At 32.1% G+C, this 18,297-nt stretch overlaps 1 protein-coding gene across 1 annotated transcript in view; it reads right to left on the reverse strand.

The window, feature by feature from the left end:
• LOC129221956 (DNA-directed RNA polymerase III subunit RPC5-like) overlaps nucleotides 1-17,882 on the reverse strand; it is a 42,132-nt gene extending 24,250 nt beyond the window's left edge. Inside the window, exons 1-7 of the mRNA XM_054856352.1 lie at nucleotides 17,803-17,882; nucleotides 17,485-17,613; nucleotides 11,413-11,528; nucleotides 9,742-9,824; nucleotides 8,619-8,720; nucleotides 4,874-5,031; nucleotides 3,584-3,705 (exon numbers count right to left, since the gene is read on the reverse strand). Coding sequence (XP_054712327.1) covers nucleotides 3,584-3,705; nucleotides 4,874-5,031; nucleotides 8,619-8,720; nucleotides 9,742-9,824; nucleotides 11,413-11,528; nucleotides 17,485-17,613; nucleotides 17,803-17,844 — 752 coding nt within the window. The 5' untranslated portion in view covers nucleotides 17,845-17,882. The remainder of the gene's footprint in view (nucleotides 1-3,583; nucleotides 3,706-4,873; nucleotides 5,032-8,618; nucleotides 8,721-9,741; nucleotides 9,825-11,412; nucleotides 11,529-17,484; nucleotides 17,614-17,802) is intronic.
• Nucleotides 17,883-18,297: the final 415 nt, after the last annotated feature.

The following is an 18,297-nucleotide window of genomic DNA, read 5'->3' on the forward strand; positions in this document are numbered from 1 at the left end:
GGATGCTCTTTTCCCACGTTTTTTGTTTTTCATTATTTAATGCTTACCCAAGAATTTTTGTGACCCCACTTCCCTTGTCAGAGAAAATAAGCAGCCCTTAGTCTCCCCTTTCTGCCTACATAATACTTGACCGGTCCCAGCTAAGGTTAAGCCTAAGGCTGTGTTTCTCAACCTTTCAGTGTGTGTGACACAAATTTTAAATATAATTTTCATTCTGAAACCAAACCTAATCACAAGTAAGGAATTTAGCGTGTGCTCCCCTCCCCAGAATTCCATTTAAAATCGGTTCTATTTAAAATCCCTCTGAATCCCGAATTTCTACAAAACCACATCTCAGAGAAAATCTCCAAGCCAAAATCAGTCATGACTAAAAAATTAGCTATAAAGTAGTGATGAAAATCCAAATATAGCAACTTAATCTTCGGCAACACACGTTTTGGAAAGGACTTATTGCACGAATAATATGAACTTGTTTCCATTTAGAAATTAATTAAATAATTATGTCTGATTTTTTTTTTCTTGAAATATGCTTTATTGGAAGTAGAATGTTTAAAATTTGAGAAGCTGCAAATGTTTTTTTTTCTTTCTGCTTTCATTTGTGTAGAATTGACAATTAAAAAACGAGATAGCAAAGATGGGAAATTTAGCACGTTTTGCGCTGAGTCCATGCGATTAGTCTGTACTCACGGTCTATTCACACCGTTGCGTTGGTGCGACAAGCCATTTCGAAAAGTATGAGAGTACTTTTATTAATTACAAGCTATACCCGCATGACGATTCCCGTGCTTAGAATTTAAAGGAAGGTTCTTAAATAAATCAAAATCCCCCCCACCCTCCCATCTCTGATGCAAAATAATCATTTTCTTATACTGAAATGCGTATACTCTTTAAGAAAATCTATTTTAAAAAAAATCTGCAATTGTAAAATATTTTGCTACATGAAAAAGACATTAAAGTACATAAAAAGTTGCTTTAAAATGTAAAATAATTAATAGAATGTAGTTTTTTCTCCAAACTCGCCAAGTTACCACGCTTCGTTATCCAATCGATTTGCAAGCGAAGCGAACTCCGGTCGATTAGCGATATAACCTTTCTTACAAAAGCGTTTAAAGGATAATCCCGCTCTCTCGCCTTCCTCGCAGAGAAGGTAAATAAAAACACATTGTATCTAGAACCAAAGGAAAATCTCGCTTATCCATCCCCCGTAGAAGAAAAAAGAATTTAGCTCAAATATACGCAACGTAAATTATATAAATGAATTCCGCATCCTCAAGAAGTAAAAGTTTTGAATTAAAACTTCGCATTGCAAATACAGCAAGACGAAGAGAAAACCAACTAAAATACACGCAATCAATTCAGCCTTAAAATAAATGCAGTAAAACATGCGTGAAAACGTTCGAAAAAAAAAAAAGAATTAAAATAAATACTATGACAGTAAGAACAACCTTTCCTAAATGTAAGGAAAATATGCTTAATTTTCTAGATTGCTTTCTCTTCCGAAATATTGATTCAACAAAATTTGGACTGTTTTATAAAGGAAAAAACAATGCTAAGAGAAAATTAAAATAAATATAATGACATTTATGTATAAAGTATTAATAAGGACATGTTGTAGGGGAAGTTTGACAAAAAGCGGCATTAAAGAAATGTCCTTAAATAACATTAACAACACAACTATTTTCGCTTTTTATTTGTTTTAATGAGCCCTTATTATGGAGGCTTTCCAAAATAATTTAAAATTTTTTGAAGCGATATTTTTTGGTACAATGTGATCCAGGATCTTAAAAATTAAGTCTACGGAGCAGAAAAAGACTGTCGATCGTCCTTAATTTCATTTACCTTTGCATTCGCACACTTTACACAACGCATTTATTTAAGATATAATTCGCTCACTTGAAAGGCGCAAATGTACTTCTTTACGCTATCACGTTGTTACATCATGTACTTTCACTGAATAATATCTATCATGGCTTAAATACGAGAAGAATAACACGAGATATTTTTATGCATTTCAAGCTTTTCAACAAAGAGGTATCACATATATTTGAACTCGTTTTTGAAGCAAGTGTACTTTAGAAAAAAATAGTACATCGAAGTACTCATTTCAAAATACTTCATTTTTTAAATTGTGTAAAACAGTCTGCTCCTCATTTCTTTTTTCGTACTTTGGCCGATCGTCCATAGCCACTTCGCGAATTGGCCGGCCAAAGCCCGAAATGAAGAAAATTTCGAGCTTTGGCCGGTAAGTTTTCAGCAATGTTGGCCAGTTCGCGAATTGGCTGGCCAATTCGCGAACTGGCCGATTTCGGGCTTTGGCCGTAACATATATAAAATAACCAAAATCACTGATTGAGTAAAGCTCTGACATCACCAATAATAAAACTCATGATAAAATGGATGTACTTATGTCTGTCAATTCCTACTTCATTAGAAAACCACAGGTTATAATTGATCGGCGTGAGGGCATTATTTCATTGTTAGAGCACCTAAAATTGTGTAATTTCGCTTTAAAAAGGTAGAATCCCTGAAAACTAATAGACGTGTACATTTCTTGACCAGTTCTATAAGAGCGTAAGTACCAACCTTCGGATGCAGTAAACTAACGTTTTCACTCTCTCCTGAAACATAGTGTAAATGTGACTTACGTTAGTCTTGCTTTGAGGTACAGATATTTACTAAAACAAGTCAAATTTGAAGACACTCTCTCTGATAAAAAGGCAATTTGCCCCCATCATACCATGATGGGTTATTTTCTAGTATTTAAATATTCATTATGTACTAGGCTCATCCCAGTGCCATTGGGTATACATTTCTTTCTACATACAAACAAGGAGACTTTACAAACAAAAAACAGTTACTGTTCATTTCCAAAAGCAAAGACTAGCACTCGTGATGGATGCCATTTTAAAAAGGGGCGATAGGTTGAGAATGGACACTTTCTGATCACACTTTCTATCTCTGTCTTTTTCAAAGCTACTTTGGAAGAACTGCTGAACACGTTATTTTGCACCTTTTACTTCCTGGTTTCCCTCCCTATTTTTTTAAAATCAGAGCAGACCTGACGCATGCCGCATGCACAATATGGCACGAGGTCTCAACTAAGGAAGACAGACAGTACATACACATCTGAGGAATAATGCAAGTGAAAGCAGTCATTTAAATCAAATGAATCCTGCAGTAGGAAAAACTAAAGTATAGTAAAACTTACTATGCCAAATAAAGCTTGATTTTTTCATTCATTTGTTTATTTAATTTACAAATTCAAATGAAGTTAATTGAACCAAGATGAAACTAGGGATATTGTAAGAGGATCAAGGGATAGGCTGAAGTTTGCTGATACATTTACTAACTTTACTATTACTTTACTGTAACTTATTAAACTATTGCTTTAGTTAAATTATCTCTTCATGCATACAAAAATTTGATCTTTTGTAATTTTAGAGTTGATCAATATATTTTTAAATAACAGCAGACACAGACTCATTAGCAAGTGAAAAATGTGTCATTTATGATTTTAATTCTTATATTTCAAAACAAACTTCATGTTATCTGTTGTAAATAAAAAGGCAACAAAAAGACTTACTGACGAAGAGCTTCAGGAACTAATACTTTCATATACTCTTCAGAAGAAACACAACTGGATGTCACATCCTGATACATACATGAACAAGAGAGCATTTCATATTCCATCTTAGAGCGAGAAGACTGAAAAAGAATTTTTTTAATTAGAAAAAAAGCAGAGCATCTCACTATGATCGATTTTTAAATAGCAGCATTATCAACACATTGACTGAATTTTAGAATTTAGAACGGTTCCTCGGCAGTTTAATGTATTAAATAGTTGGGTGATATACATCAACAATAAAAGTTGTGTCAAGTGACTCATGTTCAACAATCAGACTTACATAAAAGAGGAAAAAATAGGGAGAAATTTCCCATCAACATGTAGAAAAGAGCATTTTTATGACTTAAAATTCAAATTTACACGTCTTTGTTGGAGTCTTTTTTGATTTAAAAAAAGTCATATTGGCATACACATTCTGTTTCACTGATTATCTGGTGAAAAACTGATTATGCAAACTGATTGTTTAGAATTAAACGTATATTATGGCAGCATTTTACAAAATGAAACACTTTATTAATATCCCATTTCCTAAGAAGCAAATTCTTTCCTACAACTAAAGAAAGCAGATCAAATATAAAAAAGTGATGATCTGAGAAATAGAGTATTTTATGCACATCTGTTCTGCTACAGCTAAAATAAATAAATAAATAAATAAATAAAAAGTTTCAAGAAAAAGAAGTTAGCTTTTTGAGCCTTTTGACCTTGATCTGTTGTTTGTGTTAAAAGGTATGCTTGCAAAAACATTTCTTGAAAATTTGATCATATTTCAGGATAAAAGCCCACACAAAAAAACAAAACCATTTTTCTAAAGCTTAACTTATAATAATCTTTCTCTGCAAATAATATATAAACTGAACATGAGTAAAAAGTAAATATTTTTCAGGGGAATATGAATTTTTACCTACAGTACTTTTATTTCACAAAAATAAGATCTTGATAAAGCAATTTTTAGTATGGAGAAAACTTTGAAAACCTATAAGAGTTAATTGCACAAATCTCTCTGTTCTTGGTGTACCTTTCACAGTGAGACACGCAATCCACTCAGCCCTCTTTTATTCTTCCAATCATGCCTCATTTTAATGCTAAATTACAGCCAATAAAAAAATATTTGAATAGAAGAAAACAAATTCGTGAGAAATAAATATGCAATATTAATTGCATCCAGCTAATATTGAGAAATTTCATGTTTTACTAGAAAATGAAATTAAGTTTTTTTGCACTAATACCATCTAAAAACATTCAACTTACCCCTAAAGGATGGTAATTTACATTAATCCAAGGTTCTGTAGCATTTTTCTGTTGCTGGTATTTAAAAGATTTTTGCCTCATCTGCCTTTCTCTTTCAGCATTAGGTCCTTCAAACCTCACAGTGACGGCAACAGCTTCTTCTTCCTCTTCCTCCTCTTCTAAACAAGAAAATGCATTCTTCATTTTTTAAAAATTAAAATCAAGCAGTAGTAAGCAAAAATTTATCATCACTTTTGAATATTTATCATTGTTTTACTTAAATGTGAGTTGTTAAAAAGGGATGCTATTTATTTAGCATTCATTAGGACGTGGGTTTCTGCAGAGAATGTAAGCTTTTGGCTGCACTAAAAGCTTTGTGGACCAAAAGATTCCTCCCTACTATATTTCGATTTATGAAATGTATGGAATTCTTTACCAACTTCAAGTTGACACAGATTCCCACAGGACATGCAAAATTTAAAAAGTTATATCTTTAAATTTAATTTGTAAAATCACCGTATTTGTTTTTGTGGACAGAAAGCTGAAACTAGAACAGGTTTAATTGTTTCGTAATAATTATTCAGGTCCAAGAGACATGGCCATTTAGTTTATCTTCATTTGTTGAGAGCTTTAATAACCTTAAAATGTTTCGTAATTTTATTTGTCATTTAAATTTGAAAGCTGCGTATTTATCTTGTTTGTTAACTTTCTTGAAAGTTTGTGTTTTCGTTATGTTGTTTTCATATATGCGTGCTGATACTTTGTGGTTTGTCACTGTTGGATCTAGTTTTGAAAACAATAAAAAATTTATTTCCGCAAATATGCTTGCTACTTAAATTTGTAACCTGTATATTTCTTCTTCTGTCATCTTTTTAACTGTTTTTGTTTTTACAATATTGCAAACATTATGTGTGCTGTTTACCACTTACATCGGTAAGACTAATGATATACTGTGTGGAGCATGAGGAGTTGGGGTCAAATGACATCAAGGTACGAAAAGAACTTTTGAAAACTATGGAGAAAGTGGAAAACTGAAAGCTTAAAATAATTTGAACTTATTTAGTTGTTGAGACCCATGAAATGCTCTTATTAACTCCATCCCCAGTAGCAGAAAGAGTATGACTCTGCCCCGTATTTTGCAGATTCTTGAGAAAGTCAACAGACTATTTATCAGTTAGAGCCAGGAGGAAAAAAAAAATAAGATACCAGCAACAAAAATTTGCATCATTTCCAGGAATATAATCTACAGGTAGCATGTACGTATAGTTTTAAGAGTTTAGCGTGTTATTTTTACTCATCTCTCATTGCTGATTTAACTTTTATGAATAATCTAATGTTGGTTACCTTGCAATTTTGGGCTTTTTTTAATCTTTGTCGCTGACTAAAGAAATGAATTCTGCTGCTGGGGCTAAAGCTTTAGACTAAAACTTACACATCAATCATAAACTGTATTTTCCTCAACTACTCGCATGAACAGAATTTAACTTTTTGGGGGAGGGGCAATCGTAATAGTCGTTACATTTCTATGATATACTGTGCGGTCAAGGCTAAGCATAAAAGTAATATTACAAAAATAGCACAACAGTAGCCAAACTTAAAACAAGAAACTGCTTTTTAAAGTATTACACTTCCATATATTTCATTCAGATTCCACTTTTTCAGAAATTTTTATATAATATTTGCCATTCACAAATGACCATAAAACACGTTATAAAGAACCACCAAGTGATTATTTTTATAAAAGGTGCAGATACAACTGAATTGATTATTACAGAAAGGGCATAAATGCCATTTCTTACAAAATTGAGTTAGGTGTGGTTTTACCATATTTTTATGTAGAAACATAGACTAGTATAGACTAGTATAGAAGGGAAGTGAATAGTGAAACAACAAAGCACTAGGGCCACAATTTTTGATTAGTGCAGAAAGGGCATAAAGACCAGGACTTATGCTGTTTCTGTTCTCAAAGCGCAAGCAAGATGCACGCAATGTGAATATGGCATGATCATAGAAGAGCAAGATTTTTCGGCCTTTAGTAAAAGGCGAAAGATTAGCACAAGTTTTAAAAGGAAACTAGAGCATAGATTTTTTTTTCTTTTTTGGCAGTAAAAACATATATAATACCTTTACTCCAGCATTTATTATGGTAGAGGCAGGGTCATTATTTAGGGGGTCAGGTGATTTTAAAGTTAATTATTATTCGTTAAGTGGGCATGGTTTTCATTGCTTTCAAATAAAATTTGCTTTGAGTACACACTTCTTACCTTCTTCCCCTCCCTCTCCCTGAAGAAATTTAAAATTTTGGGCCTGGGTAGAGGTAAAGGAGGAAAGTATTGGAAGAAAATTTGCGGATTTCTCGGGGATTTTATCAACATCACTCTAGCAACTGTAAAAAAATAGTACTTTTTCAGTGAGGTATACGCTGGTAGAACAACACTGTAGGAGACTTTTTCTACAAAAAAACACTGAATAAATTTAACAGGATAGCTCATAACTTTCCTCTGAGAAGACATTTGTTTGCCCTTAGCGACCGGATTTTGTGACAGTAAATACAATGTTCAACAGATATGACAAATTATTGCCATGTGAAATCTCATCTCTTATGAGTAACATTCTGAAATTACATGAAGGTTCACCATCAAATCTGTTGAAATGAATGAAATTTGCAACTGATAAAGTCAAGAGGACTTATCTCTCCAATTGAATTTCAGAAAAATGGTTCTACGGGATGAAAAATTTTCAATTCTCAACATTAATGCTGTTTAAATATTCGATAGAACAACAAAGAAACGGTTTCAGGCTCGCTATTTTATTGACGGTTTTTAAGAGCATACTGCAAAGCAACACTTGCAAAGTAATGCTTGTCAGCTGAACTATGCCAATATTGAGTACAAAGGGAAATTTTTCAATGTAGGAAGAAATAACTGATACCAAGATGACTACTCAGTGCAAATTTGAACACAATCAGATTAATATGTACATCGAACTCGGTCCACAAAACTAGACAAGAGTTAGAATAGTTTTGCACACATATGAAACTTTTGCTTTTTTCTCAGTTTGCTAGTTTTTATTTTTCACTATTATTTTTTCTCCAGATTTCATTACTTTACAAAGACAAGATGAGAGAAAGATAAAAATACAAGATGTATTTTCCTAAAATAATGATTTGATGCTTATGGACTTCACCAATTATTTTTGTCACTTTGTTATATAATTTTCAAATATCATAAATCTGTTTAAACTAAATCTGTTTCACTATATTTACATTTTCATCACTCTAAACTAGACTTTCAGGTTGTTGATTGCAGAAAGGGTATAAGTCAAAATTTAAAAAAAAAATTAATTTCAGTGACAAAATGAAACGTAATAATCATATATTTAGTTAGATCCCAAAAAATCTTGTAAAATTTAGTTCATTTATGAATGAAATAAACACTTTTTATTGAATCCTGAAAAGTTTCATTTTTGGACTTATGCCCTTTCTGAAATAATCGATTCAACTTTTGAGCTTAGCACGTGACTATACTATGATTGGCAAAATGGCTTAAAACCAAGGGTCATGGGAGTTGATCGCTGAAAACCTCTCTCTTGCTGCATCTCTGTTTTCATATTACACCACTATAAATATAAATCTTATCAGAAGGTAGATCTACATACTCCATTGAAATGAATATTGTAAACAGCTTTTGGTTGTTTTTAAGAATCATTTGACAACAAAGAATACATAAAACTTTCACAAATTCTTAGTTTACAAAGATATATGTACCTTGTGCAAAAGATTTCTTAACCAATGCATCTATTTTATCCATGTATGTAAAACCAGACTTTAAATCCACAATTGAATGCACAGGCGTGATATGAAGACCATCTGGAAGGAAAAAAAAACTTAATTATCGCAACAGTAATTTATGTATGAATGCATATACATATAGTGATAACAAAACAAACAAATACTGATGACAGAATAAGTACTAAAAGAGAAAAATGAATAAAGAAATGGAACAAAAGGATAAAACTCGACTCAACAACAGAACAAAACTAGACTCACCAGGAAGATTCCACAAATGGTTGTGAAACAAACTCCTCTCACCCCAAAAGTTTTCTCTGGTTATGTCACTGATACACAGCAGAGAAATTGAATATATCTAATAATAATACAGGATTCCAAAACTTTTTCTTTCCCATTGCTTTTCTTTTTTGAAGTGATATTAAAATATCCTTTTAAGAAAAGACCGTTTTTACATGAAACAGTAATCAATTCAACATATATATAAGCAGTTATCATGCCTTTGAAATTATTGCACTCAAATAGGTAATTTTAAAACTTTTTATACCTGTTCCAACCCCACATTCCTCATAGAAATTGTTCTACTTAATGTTAGTACATGGAAAAGTAGTTTTGTTTAGTTTTAGACAGAACTTTACATAATGTGTTTGTCAATGCATTGCAGGAGTAAATTTATTCCAGAATCCAGATATTCCTGAATGTCTACAGAAAGTACTAACATAGATGTCTACAAAAGAAGTGAGAAAAGCTACAATTTTAGCAGAAATTTTCAACAAATTTAGCCTGAGTAGAAAATTAGGAGATTTTTTTTATGAAAGAAATATTATCTTCAAGAAAACATGCCACCTCCCCCCCCCCCCCTTCCTCACCCTGAAAAAAAAATAACATGAATTAATTTAATTTCCTATGAGCTTGAGTAGGCATAAGAGCATTTAAAATACATTTTTACACAAGACATTAAGTAAGAATTTCACAATTTATCTTAAAAATGATGTGGGTTGGACACATTTTTCACTCCTTCTTTCTCAATCTCCACCATTTGCAAGAAAACTCCTTCAGCTATGAGAAAACTGCATTTTGTTACTGTTATGAATAAACTAACCTTTTCTCAGTAAGCCAACAGCATATCTATCTGCAGGTGAACCAGCTTTTTTGGCAGTAAGAATACATTTATCCATATAGGAACTGAAATTAAAAAGAAAAAATATAAATAAAAATGCAGCAATCATTATATACCATAATGTGAACAAAGAAAATTTTCAAATTAAGCTAACAATAAGATGATATGGACGTGTTTTCTAGAAAGAAATTTGAAACATGGTTTTCAATATATCAAGGGTGATGAATTCAGTTGTAGAGGTTTAGTTTTTGCAACTTTCACGTTTTCAAGAAATACGAAATTGAAATATAGCATATCAAGGTATATTTCAATGCAACAAGTCACAGTAGTTAGCTATGTGACGCTTATGAGAGTTTTACTAGTCATTGGTCATTCATTTGTTTTTAATTCCTCTTTTAAATTCAGTGCCCATGTATGAAGAAGACCCAATTTAATTCTAATATTTAAAAGATGCTAGAAACTTGACCGAATCCTGTCCAAGACGCCGAGATGTATGACATTGAAACATACCATTATACGCTATATTTCAATCACATATGTCTCAAAAATAAGAAAGAAGCAAAAAATAGATCTCTATCATTGGGTTCAGAGCCCTCGATATATATAAAAACCAATTTCCAAATTACTTTTTGGGAAATAAGTTCATGCCATCCCCTTGTAAGTAATTCTTTGTTTTAACAGATACTTATATTTGCTGAAATCTCTTGTAAATCATATGCAAATAAGAGCAAAATTTAATTTGCCTAAGAATTTTTATGTTTGCAAAGTGGAATAAAGGGTTTTTTTAACTGCAAAACCTATTGTTTACATCTAAAAAGTTGTGTGGTTTATAGAGAATTGCATTATATAGGTCGGCATTATAAAGGTATTCTACTGTAATAGTATTTATTTTGTAGTAGCAACTACTCCCTTTTTGCCTCATACCTTAACTCGCCTGAAGATGCCCAGGCAAGAGGTTTCCAAACTTTTCTGATTTACGGCACCGCTTGTGGAATTGGGAGTTTTTTTCACGGCACCTTTATCTATCTCTATTATATACAAATACAAGGTGTATGATTTTGAAATGCTTTAATTTATTTAAACTTCTGGTCCAAGTGACTTCATATTTTACTAAAACAGTTATGACAAAATAGAATTTTGTTTGGAAACAAAAAAAAAGGGGGGATGCGATTGCTGCCGCTGCCTCAGTTTACATTGCAGCTTTGGAGTCATGTAATTATTAAGAAGTTACATATTCATTGCAGACGTAGCTGTGATAGAAAAAAGTAGCAAATAGCTTCTGATTTTTAAATGAAATTTTACTTCAAAAAATAAGTAAAAGATTTGTTCTATTGCTAGTTCGCATTTAATCAAATTTATTATAGCAACATGGCCATCTTGATTGGAACATTTTTTTTTCTTCTTTTGCCAAACCAAATTCCATTGCTGAACTCTTATTCTAGTGAAATATTCATTCTGACCATCATTTTATAAGTTGGAGTGTTTTGAAATCCTAACTTTAAAAGATAACCATTCTGTATATTGCTACTATGGGCCCTTTGCGACAGACACCCTTGCCTTCTTTTGCAGCATTCAGTTAGGAAAAGCCTATCCTAGATCATTATACCATCAGTCAACATTACATGAATAGAAATTACAACATTAAACTCATACCTCTTAAAATAAGTATCACCCGTAGGATTCAAGCCATCAACATTGATTGCCATTTGTTCGCCTCTACTTCTATCATAATTGGATGAATGAGTATTTATGGCTATTTCCATTTCAAGCTAAAAAGAAGAATCAATGATTAATTACATGAAATTGCTTTAAAATATGTTAGCCACTATTACTGCTATTTAGAATGTAATATTCAAGTAAAAACAGTATGTATCATTAGAATGTATTATTCAGTTTCAAATCGTTTTTCTCAGAACCAAATTCCTGAAAAACCATCAATATTTGTAGACATCATTAATTTAAATTACCACAGTTGACTCTCGAAAATGAGTCTCATGTCCATTTAAATCTAGGAGTTTTATTTACATTTTGAAGTAGGGGAAAAGGAGGCACATGTGAACATTTTTTTTTTTCATTTCTTAATTTCTTAGAAAATATTTTGAATTTCTCACAGAAAAAGGGTCTCCATAATTGAATAGTCTTTTCTTTGTGCCATGAAATTTTTCAGATTTTTAAAAATATTATATCTATACTTTATGGAATTTTTAAAAAATGTCCCCAATAGTTCATATGCCCCTATGGGAGGACAGATGTGAACAAGCTTGGGGCACATGTTAACACGAATGAAAAATGAAGGAGGAGCATCATATTTAAACGAAAAACTCGTTATATTGAAGCATATACGTATATACTAATTACATTCAAGAGTTCGTAACCTATACTGTGACAGTTTGAATTGTACAGTAGCTGTCGTTGTGAAAATATTTTTTCCGAATTATAGAACTCTGCTGAATGTCAAATTTTAAAGTTTGATAGCAATGGCTCAACAAGAAAAAATCTTATAAGACTAAACAATACAAAGAATATTTTATTATGCAAAGTATATTCTTGTCTAGTGCATTTAAGATTCATACAGAATATGATGATGAATTTTAAAATTTTTCTAAACTTCAGCTTTTAGTTAAAGGAAAATATTTTGTCTTTATTTTCCTTGCAAATAATATATACCACTAAATTTTTAGCCAACTATTTGTAATTAAACGAATTAAAAAATAATAATAATAAAATAAATAATTAGTAATTATGTAATAATAATTAACAATAAATTTACAAAATGATAGCAGCAAAATAATAATTATAAACTCTTCCTCACTTTTAACACTTATAATAAGCCAAAACTAATATTTATACTTGTGGAGAGGATATGGGAGCTGTTCACATGTGCCCCAACATGTTGCACTCCTAGTAAAACATGCCATGTTCCCATGTGCCCCGTGCTCACATGTGCCCCCTTTTCCCCTATATGTTAAAAAACTAAAAAAAAAAATGTGCATTAAAATTTGAAATATTTTGCTACTGTAACACTTTTTTACCCATATTCAAGAATGTAAGAAACAGGTAATGAGAAGTCGATAACAACAACACTTGCCAAGTAGCATGAAATATTCAATGACAACCGGAAAATTTTTCTGGGAGGGGTTTTCAAAATCGAAAATTGATTGCTTTCTTTTCTGTTCATTTACAATGCGTAATTATTCAATATCAAAGAATTTCTACAGATTAGTAATTATTCATTCAAAGAAATTGCGTAAAAACAATTAATTTGTATTGATATCACTATGAAACGAAGAAAGTGGGAAAATGCACAGAATATTTATTGTTAGTTTTACTTTAATCTTATATCCCCCTTTTTTTTTGTGTTCTTCGCAAGATCATTTAAAACTTCCTCCTCAAATACATTCATGTCTTTATGAATGTCAAATGCTAGCTAATAACGGTTTCAATCTTTCGATGAGAATCGGTTAAGAGCTTCAGAAAATCCGGTGCGGTAGGCATCCTCTCTCTAGATGTCCCTAAAAAGGATTTGTGCAGTGATGGAAGTGCTGAGGGACCATGATACTCTGTAGAGCTTGATTGACACCTTTTTAGCTATCTTATACCAGGGTGGGTTGCTCATCATGAAATACAACTTTCAATAAATTTTGGCCCCCTCTGCAACAAAATGTGTAGGGGCTCTAGAGGCCAACAGTGTATATTTGTAACATTAATAAGAATTAGTGCTATCTTTTTAAAAAATTTTCTTTAAATTCTTGACTTGTTGGGCCCTTTAAGGACCTGGGTCCCACTGCACTGCAGGGTTTGCGGGTACGCAGATCCAGGCCTGTTAACTACTAGAGATAGATTAAGAGATGCTTTGGAGACAGTGGCATAGATAAGGGGAGGGTCGACTGGACCCTCTCTGAAAATACTCTCTGAAAACAAAGAAGTTCATTTCTTCACACATATATTTCCTATTCGTATGCTTGTATGCATAAGAAAACTTGAATTTGAGTACATGCAAATTTCACTGGATCCCCTTTGGAATGAAATCCTGGATACACAACTGTTGGAGACAATAACTTGATGGGCGAGTCTTGAAAAAATGTCCCATGCGTAACGTTAATTTTTTTTCAAGCTAACCAAAGTTTTCAAAAAATAATGCTGTTGGGGAATAATACATGCTTTAATATACTATCAAAGCATAACAGTTAATTCCATATTCAATTAATAGTTACTTGAGTAAAATAAAAAACTTAACATTTTTTCGAGATTGCTATTGAGATTGCGAGATTGAAAAAAAGGGCATAAAATGGACATTGTTCTGCCACAGAAAACAAACAAACAGCATTTTTGTAATTTTAAACTTTTTGTATTATGCTACAGTCTACCACAAAAAGCTGTATTTAAGTACTTACATACATATGCACATATATGCATACAAATGTTATGACGAAACTCATCAAAATAATGGATTCAGGGAGTCAAAAGGTAGTTTTTGGTTCCTCTAGAGATAAAGTGGAAATTTTGGGTTGAAATTCGAGTAGTAGATTTTTTGCAAAGACAATATATCCTTTTCATTTTACAAGGAAATAAAAGGTGCACTTATGCTGTCAGAATGATGCATCATTTTAATCGCTAAATACTTATAAAATTATTCAAGTTTTCGGTAATCTGAGATAGCATGAGCCCTAATTATCTCCGATTTTTGTGACTCTACTGTACTTTTTTTTTTAAATGCAAAAAACATAAGATACTTGTTACATGTTTTGTTTAAAGTATCATCAAATTAAAGCTCAAAACTCGCGGTCGCCAGTCGCCAAATGCGACCAATTTTCAAATTTTGGCGACCATTATTTTCACTTCAGTCGCCAATGTGGCTACCATTCGCCAATGCAACCTTCCTGACCTATAGTCTTGACATATGACCTTTCCCAAATTCTTTTGTCCACTAAAAGTTCGGCTATCGTATCGCCGGGGTGAAGGAGGGAAGGGGGGGGGTGGGAGTATTGTCCAAGTGTGGCTAATTGTGCTATGTGTTCTTGTTCTGAATAGAAAACAAAAATCGCAATCACGACAAATTCGTTACAAAACTTCTATTTCGAAAACTCGGCTTTCTTTACACGCGATCGTAAAAATAGACAAATTTCATACACCAATTTAGTAAATTATGCTTTTTTGATCTTAAATTCATTTTTCAACTTTATTTCTCCTTAAGAAATGGCTATTTCTTCGTTTTGAAGTATTTTTAAACTACGCGTTTTCAAAATGGCGTCGCGTTGTTATTGTTCATTTTTACCAGTTAAGACGAAAATGTCCTTTCCGAAATAAAAAGAATTGAAAAGAATTAATCTTGTACATTTGGTTTACATATGATTAAACAAAAATGGCACCTTTGAGTCAAAATTCACCGAGACAAGGTAAAAACGATATCGCTAAAAAAAATTTTCTTTTCGAAGATTTTTGATTTTTTGTTTTAATCATATTGTTTGTTTTTCCTTTTTTTTTCTTTTTAAAATATAAAACCTACTGGAGGAGAGGATATATCCGTTTATTTACTTTATTTCTCCTTAAAAAAGTTGTTATTTTTAAGTTTCGCGGTAAATTTTCAAAATGGCGTCCCGCGTTTTCAAAATGGCGCGGCGTTGTAGATTGTCCATTTTCACCAGTTAGAAGAGGAAAATGTGTGTTCAAAAATAAATAAAGAGAAGTACAATCGTATTTATTAAACACATAAATAATAATAAAAAAATGGCACCCTTGCGTCTAGAGAAGGTGGAAAGAAGACGGCTGAAACCCTTTTTTTCTTCTGCTGGATCTTTTATTTCATTTTTTGTTTTGTTTTTTTCGTTTTGTTTTATATTGTTTACCTTTTATTTATTCATTTTTTTGACACCCAGGCTTCCATTTTTATAAAATTCTGCATGCATTTGCAAAAACAAAAAAAAAAAATATTTTTGTAGAATCGCAAATGGTTTAGGTTTTACATTCTGTTCAAGTTTTTGGTATTTTGTTGTTTTCTTTATCAAGGAACTAACTCGTGTTTTGGTTGAAAGCTGTGATGTTTCTAGAAGTTTTGAAAGCTGAAAAAAATTAATAATAATAATAATCTTTTTTATTTATTTATTTTTTTATCGTGATGTGTTTTGCTTAAAGATAAATTAATGCAGATTATAGTTTGTAAAAGATGTGTTAAATAATATCTGGGTAGGGGTGCCCGTTCTCCCCAAGTTCAATTCCCCCCTTCCTCCAAAACTTTTCCTCAACCCTCTTTTTCTTTTTTATTTTTAGCTCGCTTTTTATTTTATTTATTTTTTTTAATATTTTTTATTTACTTATTTATTTTTAATTATTATTTTATAAGAAACGTTCTTTGCTACGCCAATGACATATACACTCATACTAAATAAATAAACGGAATAAAATAAATTAAATAATTTAAATTAAAATAAAGTTTGGCTATCATTTTTTGAGATTTGGCTACCATTTTGTGAGGATCTGGTAGCCATTGGCTACCAATTCAAAATTTGAGTTTTGAGGTATACATCAAATATCAATGTATTTATTTGCTGGTTTGACCATAATCAACATCAAAGAACAAAACAAATGCAGACTGCCCAGGCTGCTAGTAACAAAGCCTTTGTATTGCTAGTAACAAAGTCAACAAAATGCTTGGGTTCATCAATAGATCTATTTCAAACAAATCTAAGAAAGTTCTTCTGCCTTTATATAGGAGTTTAGTAAGACCTCATTTGGAATATGCTGTTCAGTTTTGGTCGCCTTATCTGAAGAAAGATATTTTTGTATTGGAAAGGGTTCAAAGAAGGGTAACTAAATTAGTAAGGGGACTCTCAGAGTTAGATTATGATACCAGACTTAATAGGCTTAACATGTATAGCCTGGAGCAAAGGAGAGTCAGAGGGGACATGATTCAGTTATTTAAATTTATCAAAATGAAAGATGTAAATGGGTTAAATTTTTGTGGGGAAAGCAGGACAAGGGATCATTGTTTTAAGCTATTTAAATCTCAGGCTAACTTGGAAATCAGGAAAAACTACTACTTTAGTAGGGTCTAGGGCACTTGGAATAGCTTACCGGAAGAGGCGGTAATGAGCAAGGGAGTGGATAGCTTTAAGAGGGCCATTGATCTTCATTGGGGACTAATTAATTGACTACGACCAGCCTAGCTGGGCCCAGAGCCTGTTGCTGGTCGTCACATTTGTATTTGTATTTTTGGACAAATGCTTCAATTTATAAATACCAGAGCATTTCACAACACTAGGTGGCATGGATCCCTCTCAGTTTAAAGTGGGTTCCTAGAGGTTCATGCATCATTTTGGGAATCATTGTATTAGACCAATAAAGACTGCAACACACATCAACACATTGGTCCCAATGGACTGTCAGTGCACTTAGAGTGTAAACAAAGGCCAAAAAGTATGAGGATAAAACTGATCTATAAATATTCACCTTTTTACAGGTTCCATTATACAAGTTTTATCACCACATGAAGATAATAAATATAACATGAAAAAGTAATTTGTTTGACTTAAAAGAATGAAAGAATTAGCAATAATCTCCTCACTACTTACTTACATATTTTAAACAAATTATCTGACAACAATAGATAAACATCGGAGCACATTATAAAAACATCAAATACCAATAAAATAAGCATCGGATTTTAAAGCCATAACAGTTTGAAAGTGGTATGAATAAAGAAAAGTGAACAAATGAAAAATATGAAACCTTTTGCTGCTTGGGTTTGATTCTAGCTGATAGGCATTCCACATCATCATTTGGAATATTAGAACTTTTATGAGGGTAATGAAACACATAAAGAGTTTCTGCCAAGCGCTTTGAGAGGAACACATCAACCTTTAATTTAAAAAAAAAAAAAAAAAACATGAGTAAAATGTAAACACACAAGCAATCTTACGACGCAAGTAAAATAATCATCTACGTTTTCTGAAACATATCATATCTTGGCTCAAGATTGAAACGAGATTTTATAAAGCTAAATTATTTGCGATCGAAAAAATCAAATTAAAGGACTAATTATAGTACCTCCGAAACGACTTCGTCATCATCTGCATCAGTCTCCATCATTTTACATGTGCTCGAAAGATTTTGTGTACATCAACAACAAACTTAGAGACAAACGGTTAAATACAGCCATGGATATCAGTCGCCGAAAATTGTTCGAAATTCATCATTAATGCTGCCATCTAGTAGATAGTTTTGCAAGTAGTTTAATTATGAAGAAATAAATAAATCATGCACCAAAAATATTATTCCAGTGGAAAAATTCGTAATATAATAGTGAACAAACAATATTTATTATGAAAATGGTTAGCAACATTTTAGGTAGCGCTGAGTCTAAATCTGAGTATAAATGAATAATCTGAGGCTTTGATGCCTGAAATTTTCTGCATATTGACACAGCAGGGGTGCCCATACCCCCTCCCGCCCCATGGATGATGGAAAAACTCTCGAATATGCTACGGATCCCCCCTAAAGGACAAGACCACCACCACCCGCAAAAAAGGAAAAAAAAAAGAT

The sequence above is a fragment of the Uloborus diversus genome, chromosome 5 (genome assembly GCF_026930045.1).
Source record: "Uloborus diversus isolate 005 chromosome 5, Udiv.v.3.1, whole genome shotgun sequence".
NCBI lineage: Eukaryota > Metazoa > Arthropoda > Arachnida > Araneae > Uloboridae > Uloborus > Uloborus diversus.